Source organism: Emys orbicularis, chromosome 2, assembly GCF_028017835.1.
Source record: "Emys orbicularis isolate rEmyOrb1 chromosome 2, rEmyOrb1.hap1, whole genome shotgun sequence".
Classification (NCBI taxonomy): Eukaryota; Metazoa; Chordata; order Testudines; family Emydidae; genus Emys; species Emys orbicularis.
Genome location: NC_088684.1, coordinates 233,567,897 through 233,579,563, shown reverse-complemented (window position 1 = coordinate 233,579,563; position 11,667 = coordinate 233,567,897). Strand labels below are relative to the sequence as shown.

At 36.5% G+C, this 11,667-nt stretch overlaps 1 protein-coding gene across 5 annotated transcripts in view; it reads right to left on the bottom strand.

Moving 5' to 3' along the window:
* Nucleotides 1-11,667, bottom strand: part of HNRNPA2B1 (heterogeneous nuclear ribonucleoprotein A2/B1) — a 17,532-nt gene continuing 5,865 nt past the window's right edge. For 2 of the 5 annotated variants that reach the window (XR_010561132.1, XR_010561130.1), the window contains exons 2-13: nt 9,626-9,736; nt 8,302-8,448; nt 7,086-7,296; nt 6,619-6,720; nt 6,460-6,540; nt 5,376-5,438; nt 4,252-4,371; nt 3,847-3,969; nt 2,581-2,663; nt 1,495-2,427; nt 1,130-1,260; nt 1-356 (exon numbers count right to left, since the gene is read on the bottom strand). Coding sequence is in view for 1 of the 5 variants with exons in the window: in XM_065398232.1 (XP_065254304.1) it covers nt 2,602-2,663; nt 3,847-3,969; nt 4,252-4,371; nt 5,376-5,438; nt 6,460-6,540; nt 6,619-6,720; nt 7,086-7,296; nt 8,302-8,448; nt 9,626-9,736 (1,020 nt within the window). In the remaining 4 variants the exon portion in view is untranslated. The other 3 variants (XR_010561131.1, XR_010561133.1, XM_065398232.1) reach the window with 3 other exon arrangements.

Here is an 11,667-nt window from a genome sequence, read left to right as displayed (position 1 = left end):
TATAAAATATTTTATTTTAAAGCTATGAAAATTATTTTAAAAATATATATTTAATGTTTCTATTCACAGAACATATGCTATTTCATAACATTAGTGGTCTGCTTTTCCTAGCCCGCCTGAATTTTATTCAAGAGATTTACAGACAGTTATTACTATCATTTTATATTTTTAAAAACCCCAGCATTACAGGACGCTGTACTAATGGAGATGTTTTATTTTCAGGATTCATTTAACCTATAGATTTTTAATGAAGCCAGAAAAAGCAATTATTTTCTGATGATTCAGAATTTCTTATTTCTTGAAGCATGTCTGTGGTTGACCACTTCTTCATTTGTTACCTGCAGCATGGCACCTTCCTGCCAAAGGAAAACAAAAATAAAGTGTATCTGAAGAGGTTTATCATGTATGTCTATCCATATTACCTATGGAAGAACTTCAGCAGTTTCAAAAATTATAAACAATTCATTAGTGTGCAGAACACAAAAGGAATACACCTTTGATTAGTTGTATACCTGTTCTTTAGGTGTGCAGCCTGTTTCAAGCAAGGAAACCAATACAAAAAATAAACTAGGGGCTATATTCTACCAATTTACACATGCTGAGTAGCAGGATATCATGTAAAATCTTTCTGATTTCAATGAGAAGAGTGTACGGGTGACAGAATCTGGCACTAACATTTATTAGCTGTAAGAACTAGAAGAGACAGTGGAAACCTCAGTATCCTAGCCAAATTCCAATTTAGGTAATAACATTCTGCATATATATAAAATTCCACCTGTAGTCACAATTGAAGAAGTTTTCACTTGTCCTCCTAAAGAAATACTATGCAGCATTAAAGAAGAATGGATGTCATATTCCTTACTAGAGGTAGATGCATTTCAGTAGTGAAGAAAATTCTCTATTATATAAACAAACAATCTAAAGTTACTTGGGATCCTTCAGGGTGCAATGTGCTACATAAAATACTGAAGCCAGAATAGACAGATGCAGTACATTTCACTTCCAACAGCGTAACACTATTGTACAGCTACTCTATCTTCATTGCACTTGTAACCGCCAAAATCCCAAGAAAAATAAAAGGTTGCAAAGTGTAAAGAAAGTTTTATAATTTAATTAACTTGTGACCTACCATTTTAACTACCAACACCGGGTATGGAACCCTTGCAAAACTTTACTAATGGACACTTGCAGGTCTCATTTGTTCAACTGTAGCAGTGTACAGTAGCAGCAGTCTATGCTTGTCGATGGCTCATATCAAAGCTAGATTCCAGTAGGAAAAAAATATGTTAAGTAGCTGAAATTTAAAAAAACATGTCAAAATTTAATACAAGAAAAAAAGATGGGATTCACAACATTCTCTTCAGTTGGTAATGGTTAACTCAATTCATTGCTATGTTAAACTACATATGATAACCACTATACTGAAAGAGACTGTCATAGTATTAGTTTCTTGTTTTTGGAACATTAAGAAAGGAAAAGTAAATAAGATCTTACCTAAAGAAGTTTAACTGAAGCTTAGAACTATTTTGCTCTACACCCTCAGCCTTCGTTGGCATCCTTATAAAACTACGGTAGTTAAAGCTTTGCAGAAATACAGCGCAGCTTTTTAAGACTGGCTGAACTTAGTGCCGTTTTCAAGAGTTCTCTTGTACTAGACCTGTGTCCCTGGAAGAGTACCTCGCTGGGGATATTTCCTTTCCTTGCCATTGAAGAAGCAGCATCTAAAAGATCTAAAAAGGTGTTTCTCCTTGCAGAGATATCCCTTAAGTTATCTAGATATTTTAAACCTGATAATTTACAGACAACATACTTTTTCTGACCAGCATTTAATTTTACATGTACAACAACAGCTTTGTATTATTTGTGGGACCTTATACTACCCACTCCTTGCCTTATTTTACAATATTTTTTTTTAAAAAAAAATAATCTATAATTACACAGTATTTCCTTTAGAATTATTTTATTAAATCAAATGTACAACAGCTTCTTAACTCTACACACGCACTTAAATTTTTTAAAAGGAAAACGTTATGTCTTATTACACCATGATCCTGGCTAATAGTTTTTCAAAACTTTGAGAAAAATCTTAAAAAAGGTTTCACATGTCACCTGAAACTTACAAATTTAACATTATCAAAGGAATGCTTCTACACTCTTACAAAGACCACTAGAAAGAAACAACAATTAAAAAGCTAAGAAACTGTCTCAAAGGCATTTTTACAATCCTTCCTCCACAGTAAGGTAATGTTATTAAATAATCCAATCCATTCACAAAATGGCTCTCTGCATCTGCTCTGGTGTCTTCTGCCATATCACTGCATATTTATGCATGACTGAGTAAGTGTTTCCTTAACATTGTTATTTCGATAACCTGAAGCTGTTCTGTTACCTCTGGGCTCTCATCCTCTCCTATTTATACAGTGAAGCCTGTTTCAACAGAAGTAAAGAGTAAAAAATAGGTTATGAAATTATCCATCTAATGAATTTTTAAAGGAAAGATAATATGATCCTAAAAAGCTTTTACTCCTGCAGCTAAGTCTCAAGAAACACTGCAATTTTAGCACTTATAAAGATACTTACCCATGGCAAGTTTGCAGAAGCTCAGTAACGGCTCCTCCCTCCATATCCACCACTTCCTCCACTGCCTCCTGGACCATAGTTTCCTGCATTTTTGGAATAACAGGATAGAGGACATTTACATCTTTATTTTTTAAACCCAGGCACATTTACTGTATATTTACAAGAAGATTATATTCAGTTTAATTCAAGAGGACAATGTGCACATCACCTTGAATATAAAGCTAACATGTAATTGTCCTCTATGACAGATTATCCCCCAAGAACTGCCATGATAATCACATTTTGAAAACAGAACACAAGATTCTTGCAGCAAGAGAAATTCCAATGGTTTAAACATATAATCAAATAAGGAAATTCATACTGCACACTCTTGGGGCCTGATCCTGCAACATGTATTATGTGGTACATCAGTCCACCCACACACTACACCTTAAAGAAAACTGGTCTGAAGTAAATTTCCCTTTGTGTGCTTTGCACATGTAAAGCATTACTACTTAGAAGCTGCTGACCAAAAAGAAAAAAGGCAGAAATATTATAATGACCCTAATATGGGAGAGAGAAAGAACAAAAAGTTTAGCGGAGAGTAGTGAGTCGGTGGTAATTACTACTATAGTAAATAATTTGTTCACATCGCTCTGACTAATGCTAAGGGATGTAAGGAGGAGGCTTATTTGAAGAAAAAAGAAAAAAAAATTAACCCATTGCCAAAACTAATTATTGTCTGACTGATATCCCTATGACATTTACCAACACTAAAATTTGGGAGGGGCACGGAAGAAGTGATATTACATCATATATCATATTTTACAAACAAACAGACTTAATGGGCATGAAGTCAGTATCCCAAAACTAACTCTATATTGACCAGACCACTGAGAGTTCATACCTGACCCAAGTACAATCTGGTAAACAAAACTATTAGTAAACATACATACATATTTAAAAAACAAAACAAAAAAAACCCCTAACTGTTCCTGCTTTGAGAAAACTGGTCTTCACACCAAATAGTGATCTTGCTGTTTGAAAATCATCATACTGTTTTAATGCTGATAATTTATTTTTCTTTTGGGCGCACTCACAGATAACCACTACCACTCTTTGCACTATTGTTTACTAGCTCTAAAATTCTGCTGGCAAGTGGGATTTACAAAAGACTATGCAGCAATTCTCTACACAGGTTAACTGGTTCGTGTCCCCTGGTCTCTACAAAGGATCAAAGGCCACTGAAAAGTTTGGTCCCAATTCAACCAATGACATATACAATACCTCCACCATATGGTCCCCCCATGTTCCTGCTACCACCAAAATTTCCACTCTTCATTGGACCATAGTTTGAGGGCTGTTGGTTATAGTTTCCAAAATCATTGTAGTTTCCACTTCCATAATTGCCTATGTTATTGACACAAAAAGAGCTAAATGTAAGAATTATTTCTCTGTGTTATTACAAACCTAACAAATCAAGACACACACAAAAAAAAAAAAAAAAAAAAAAAAAAAAAAAAAGAAGAGGAATGTCTTTCACTAAAGTCAATTATTTTTCCTCACTGACCATAGAAAATGGCATACTGGTTTTGACAACACTTATGAAGTAAAATGTTCTCAAGTCAATAATCTTGCTCAGGCTAGTCCAAAACTAAACTTTCAGTTAAATGTTTTAAGCAAATGTATTACCTCCTCCATAGTTGTCATAACCACCTCCGTAGCCCCCACCCTGGTTGCCATATCCAGGTCCTCCACCACCATATCCTCCTCTTCCTCCTCCATAACCAGGACTACCTCCAAAATTGCCACCTATTATGAAATAAGCCTTTAAATAGTAACTTTACATTATAAATGTCAGTTGTACTATTCCTCAGATCACACAGTGTTCTGCTAAGACTAAGATTTTAGCTTTCTTCAGCATCAGTCTACTGAAGGACAAAAAGGCCAACAGGAAGCTTTGAAGGGCGATTTCTACAAATAGACATTTTTAAAGCTATATACTCCCCCTTAACTGTTTAGTCTGACTGCAGTTTTTGCCTAAGGATTAAAACAAAAATGTTACCAATGCATGATATTTAGATCTAAAGAGACAGGTTTTTCTTTACATAAATCCTGAATTTTTCAGAAAGCTGATTAGTTTAGGAAAGCACTGCTGAGCAACACTGAGCTCCAGTTAATACTACATTTTCGAGTCTCTAAAAAGTCACTTTCTTTACCAGTTCTTTTGACAGACTTTCTGCACAAAGTCATAAAGGAACACAAAACGTTAGTATAGAAAGGAAAAACTCAGTGCAAGACATGATTTTTTACTAAGGTGAAGGCTTTGAGTGTGTGGTTCAGGCATGGGGGAGGAAATTGTACATAAGCATGAGCCATCAGGATGAACTAATTACTTTGAGTAATTAGTTTGAGTAGTGTGGCAAAAGTATTATATACTTCCAAATGAGAAACATGGATTTGAATGCAAGAAGGCCTTAGGGAAAACAACCAGACTGGTTATGCTTGCATACATTTATCAGCAAGTGCAGGTCTTTAGGTGTAGCATAATCTAGCACTGGAGTGAGATAGCCAAAAATAGGGCTGAAAAAGAAAATGAGAAAAACTGCAGATAGAAATCAGGTTTTCAGAGGCAGGAGACGACGGACATATGGCAAACCACACAGTTAAAGACCAAGGATTAAAACTAATCAGCAGTTATTTATTGTTCTTGAACCAGATCAATATGGCTCTACTGCTTAAGATGATTAGTAACAGAAAATACAGAACCTTTTCAAAGTATGAGAAGTTACAAAAACCCACTAGTCTACACTAACCTCCTGGTCCTCCACCATATCCATTGTATCCATCACCAAATCCACGACCACTTCCATATCCATCTGTTGGAAATAAGTATTTGTTTTAGTTCATCTGTACGGAACTAGAAAAAAAGTTTACTCTTAATAATGAGCTGGAATTTTTAAAAATACATAAAGATGCTTTAAATTTTTAAAATTGAGATGACAAATTATAGTTATTTAAAAAAAACCTCACAAAAACCCAAGTTTATTTTTAAACCTACAAATACAAGCAGATGCTGTGTGTATGACCCTTTCAAAAACTGGTGTCACAAATACCATATTTGAGATCAACTCTTGCAGGAGAAACATAATACCATAAACACAGATCATGAAATTTCAACCATTATAAACTGCTGTATTCATCTGATATACAAATTTCAAAATGTTACAGTAGTTTTCAAACTGTGACTAACCTTCTCTAAGGATAAATAAAATCACTTTGGGGACTGGTATTTCTCGTACTTATTTTCACACACCCCCCCCCCCCCGGCCTGGGGGAAAAAAAAAAAAGACCCACAGCCATTTCTACGGGGTATATATGAGAAAAGTATAATGACTTGGATAATTTGAATTTAAAACTTCAGACATATGCACCCTAAACCAAGAAATACGCATCTGTCAGAAACAAGGCAGACAACCATCACCTTAAATAATCATCTTCTCTTAAAGAAGAGTTGCATTTCTGGACTTGAACTGAAGATTGGCAACCAGGAAGCTGCTACCTTGACAATTATTTATACTTAAAAGTCCGCTCTAAAATTGTAATAATTTACGCTAGCAATCTGTTATATTACTTTGTATACAGTCTCTAAAATGGACCAGGTCACAGTGCTTCTTTGTATTATGTGAACTAACATCGAAAAAACACTGACTTCGTACATTTATACTGATTCGTTTCCATTTTGTTATTTCTAATCACAAAGGTTAGTATTGTCATATTAAGAGGTTTGTTATTAGTCTTTTCTAAAAGAAGATTTTGTTGCCAATACTGCAGTAGATGGTAGTAACCTACAGAGCAAACTGAAATCCAAAAAACACATGATAAGCCTGATAGCCTTACCAGATCCACCTCTGAAGTTGCTTCCTGGTCCTGGACCAAAGTTGCCACCACCTCCACGCGAATCCCCAAAGCCGAAGTTACCTAGGATGATTTTAGATTCCTGTTAAGTATGTATTATAGGAAAACTAAACCTAAGAGCATAAAGTGAAACTCAAATACCTCCTCTTCCACTCCTAGAACTTTGAACTTCTTGCATTTCTTGTCTAGATAAAGCTTTTCTTACTTCTGCATTATGGCCATTGATGGTGTGGTATTTCTGCACTGTAAATCATAAAAATTTAAGAAAGAAATTACATGCAGTAAAAGTTGCTTCTAGAGTTTAACTCAGGAATGGCTAAATTGCCAAAGAAAATAATTTTTCCTCCTCACATTTTTGCAATACCAATTCCAATCATCCAGAAGTCTAAGTTATAAAGATGACAGGATAATTTCAGGTAGTATTATTGCATGCTCCATCAAATTTATTAATGGAAGATTCAAAACTAAGGCCTTGTTCCTACAAACATTTATGCATGTAAGTAATCCAATTAAATTTAAAAAACTTACTCACATGCTTAAGTGTTATCTATATCAGGTCCTTAAGTAGCAATATTGTAAGATGAAATTGTGGAATGAAGTTTACTTACATACAATTTTATCCACAGGATCATGGTCATCAAACGTAACAAAGCCAAAACCTCTCTTTTTACCAGATTGTCTATCTGTAATTATTTCAATAGTGTCAATTTTCCCATATTCCTCAAAGTAGTCTCGAAGGTGGTGTTCCTCAGTATCTTCCTTAATTCCACCAACAAACAGCTTTTTCACAGTAACATGAGCACCGGGTTTTCCAGATTCCTTGAAAGAATTAAATATTTTTTTCAAAACTACTAAGGTAGTGGAAGAGAGAGTTTTGCATATGGACTCTATCATGATCTTAAAGACAGTTTTCTTAAAATTGATTAGATTTTAAGTTGTGAATTTACAGTGTTTTCAGGTAAACCATTTTATCTGGAATGCCTGTGCCATTTTTTTAATTTTACAATCATTTTGCTATTTTTTTAAAAGCAACTACCTCTGGTTGCTATGTGAAAAGCTCTAAACAAGCAAGAGGGGAACAGACGATGCTGCAGAAAGAATGAAAATGATTATACATGAAGTGTAATCAAAAGTACAAAGTTAAAATAATTTTAATTTTTTTTTTTATAAAACTGAAATATTAGGAGAAATCTCACATTTACTTGCAAGAATAGTAAGTAACAAATTTTCAGGCAGAACTGTGATCTATAAACTGACTGGGTCCTTTTCATTTTAACCAACTGTATTCAAATTCCAGACAACTTCATTTAATTTGTCTGCCTATCTTTTAAATGCCAGATACCTTTAGGTGAAATCCTGGCCCCACTGAAGTCACTAGCAAAACTCCCATTGTCTTCAATAGTGCCAGAATCTCATCCTTGATCTCTAGTCCCAAAAAGAACAGCTCCCCAAATGCTTCTTCTTTGACTAGGATATCCAACCTAAAACAGTAGGGATTAAACGGTAGGGACTTTTGATATTTAAGGCCCCACCAATGGAGTAGTCACTCAACCTAAAAAGCTGAAATGGCTTCTGTCAATCAAGTCCTAAATTCAAACTGGCAGAAGTCAACCTCTGCATGTGTACTGCTGTAAAGCATCTAAAAATGGTAAGATAAAGAAGAAAGGAAAAGGAAAAAGGCATGTGCCCATAACCAGAGCCTCTTCATTATAAGAAAAAGTAAGCACTGAAATGTCTATCGGTAAGAATAAGCTAGTTTCTCACCAAATCAGAGACAATCTTCATAACGTAAAAAGCCTCTTTGCTTTTCAGTACTTTGCTCACCTCTCTGGCTACTGCTCGTTTTGGCTCAACTACCCTTCCATCAATTGAGTGAGGTCTTGCAGCCATGGCTGCATCAACTTCGGCCATGGAGGAGAATGTTACAAAACCAAATCCTCTCGATCGTTTGCTTGCAGGATCCCTCATCACCTGCAAAGAAGTCAGGAAGTTTTAGTATTCCACTATTAAGTTTTCATACTACCGCTTCAGCTAAGTATAAGTAAGGTCCTTAATTTTCTATTATTTGTTTTTTAATCGATTTTCACCTAAATTTTGGACCACTCAAGTACATGAAAATACTGATTATGTTAAGAAAATGCAATACATTACATTAGGGAGATGTGTTACTAATAAGTTAGTCTAAGGGTAGGTGTACTCTACAGGGGCACAGCTATGGTGCTATAGCTATGCCACTATAGCAGTGCCTTAGTGCAGATACTTCCTACATCAACCAAAGGGTTTTTCCATCTATGTTGTTAATACACCTCTCCGAAAAGGGGTAGCTATGCTGATGAAAGAATTCTTCCATTGACCTACCTTCATCTACAGTGGAGGTTAGGTCAATGTTTCACAGGGCGCAAAATTTCACATACCCTAAGCGATATAGTTAAGTCGTCTAATTTTTAGATGTAGACCAGGCTTACGTGTAAATGTGAAGCTGTCTGTTAAAGTAAGGCAACATAGTGGAAGATTAACACATGCATGCGCGCGCGTTTTTTCAAGTCCTAAAAAAAAAAAAAAAAAAAAGCCAGAACCTTCTGGCTCCGGCAACCTGCTCCAAATGGAAACTAAACCTGCTTTTACTTTAAATACTTGTATGTGTCTCTATTTGTTCCTTTTTTTTTTCCCTCTTGTCCTCCTATCCTGCAAAGTTAACCCAAAAAACTGAAGTTAGGGGGTAAAAATTGGTGCAAAAAACTTATTTTTGTAATGATCACCACCAGATTTCTGGGAAATTTAAAACAAAATAAAAACCAAAAGTAATGGACCGTGAGCATAAGTCTTCATATCTTTAATTTAGATTTTCTTTGCTTTCTACGCAAAAGCAGGTGTTTGAACCCAATTACCTATACTGATTAAATTAAGTATTTGCATTGTATAATTCTGCATTACAGAAGTGAAAACTTGTCTTTACCCTCCATCATGCATATTGTTCATGAAACTGTTGACTTCAACTGCAATTTATACATAAAGCTTTTTAAAGATTTCACATACAGGAATCAACTAGATGCTTCCATTTGCCTTCTTATACTTCAGAAAATGGCAAGCAATTTTTACAAAGTTGTAAAGTCCACATTATCAGCATACATTAGCACATGCAACTTACCACACAGTCTGTAAGTTTCCCCCATTGCTCATAGTAGTTTCTCAAACTTTCTTCTGTTGTTTCAAAGCTCAAGCCACCAATGAACAGTTTGCGAAACTGCTCCTTTTCTCTCTAATTTAGAGAATATAGTATTAATGTCATTTGCAATTCTCCCATAGTACTGTCTGAGAAGACAGTCTGACATTAGACATGTTCACAAATGTCAATGAATACTCATTTTCAACAAAAGATTGTGATTATTTGAAGTTGTATTATTGCCATTCAATACAGACCCATATATTATAAAGGTAGCGCTTGACAATTTCAGTTTTTTTAAAATTACCTTCCTTCGCCTCAGAAATATATTAAAAATGAAAATTAGGTTTTAAGTACTTAGAACTGGAGAAGTGCCCTCTGAAACGCCATCAAGTTTTCCTTCCTGCAATAGCATCTTCTTTAAAAAACCCATAGATTATAATTGATGAGCTGTGTTCTCTTTACAGTAACTCCTCACTTAACATAGTTATGTTCCTGAAAAATGCAACTTTAAGTGAAACAATGTTAAGCGAATCCAATTTCCCCATAAGAATTAATGTAAATGAGGGGGTTAGGTTCCAGGGTGTGTGTGTGTCCCCTTTGTACACTGACCCTACTCTTAAGTACACTGCCTTGTGAATTAGATCAGCTTGCTGAGACCAGAGCTGCTGCCAGCAAGCTCTCTCCCTCCTGAGCCCTGTCGTGTGTCCTCCCTGCTCTATGAAGATGGGGTAAGCGGGGTGCAGGAGCAGGGGGACACACTGACATTAGCCCCTCTCTTCTTCCCCTCCCCCCTGCACAGCAAGCAGGAGTCTTGGGGAGAAGCTCCAAGGCGGAGGACAGGAGCAGCACATGGCAATGGGGGGAGGGACAGCTGAACTGGTGGCAATTGATAGCCTGCTGGGCAACTGCTGCACATGGAACTTAGGGGAGCCGATAGGGGGACTGCCGGTCCACCCTGGTTCCAAGCCCCCACCAGCTAGTTGCAACAGGCTGCTCTTCCCCAAGCAGTGGACAAAGCAGGCGGCTGCCAAAGGACGGTAGAAGGGAGCACTGCACAACTTTAAAGGAGCATGTTCCCTAATTGATCAGCAACGTAACCTGGATGACTTTAAGTGAGGAGTTACTCTACTAGATCAGATCAGAAGATACCAATTTATGTTATTCATTCCAAAACGCAGGCTATTTTATTTTTAAATATAAAATAAAGTGTTTGTGCTCAAATTGATGTTCACCAATACAAACCAGAAAAGGAGAAACAAGCTTCTAGATGAGGCACACAAAAAAGGGGAGTGGGGGTGCTTCTTTTTTAATAAAATAAAAACGTATAGGCTCATACACCAAAAACCTTAAGCTATTAAATAAATATTTCATCAATTCATTCACATGTGGAGAATTAAAGCTCTCATGAGGTGCATATTAAGGAGCTATGGGAGTTTCGCCATTGACTTCAATACGAGTAGGATCAGGCCCCAACTGGGAAGCAGCTTACCATTTCTTTCCTCATTTTACCTGAAGTGTGGCTATTTTCAAGTAAGATATGGGGGCTGTTTTCTAGGGAAATTATGTGAAGGCAAACAGATTTTATGTTTTGCAGTTCTAAGCAGCAGTAAGCGGTCATACAATATACTTTTAAAAAAACTAAACTATTGAAAAGCAGGTAAAATAAAGATCTAGCCTTTAGAAAGGCAAATTTACCTTTTGCTAGTCAGGTGATTAAGGCCATCAGAAAACTAAGGGTACGTCTACACTTACCGGAGGGTCCGGCGGCAGGCAATCGATGTTCTGGGATCGATTTATCGCGTCTGGTTTAGACGTGATAAATCGATCCCGGAAGTGCTCACCGTCGACGCCGGTACTCCAGCTCGGCGAGAGGAGTACGCGGCATCGACGGGGGAGCCTGCCTGCCGCGTCTGGACCCGGTAAGTAAGTTCGGACTAAGGTACTTCGAGTTCAGCTACGTTATTAACGTAGCTGAATTTGCGTACCTTAGTCCGAAGTGGGGGCTTAGTGGGGACCAGGCCTTG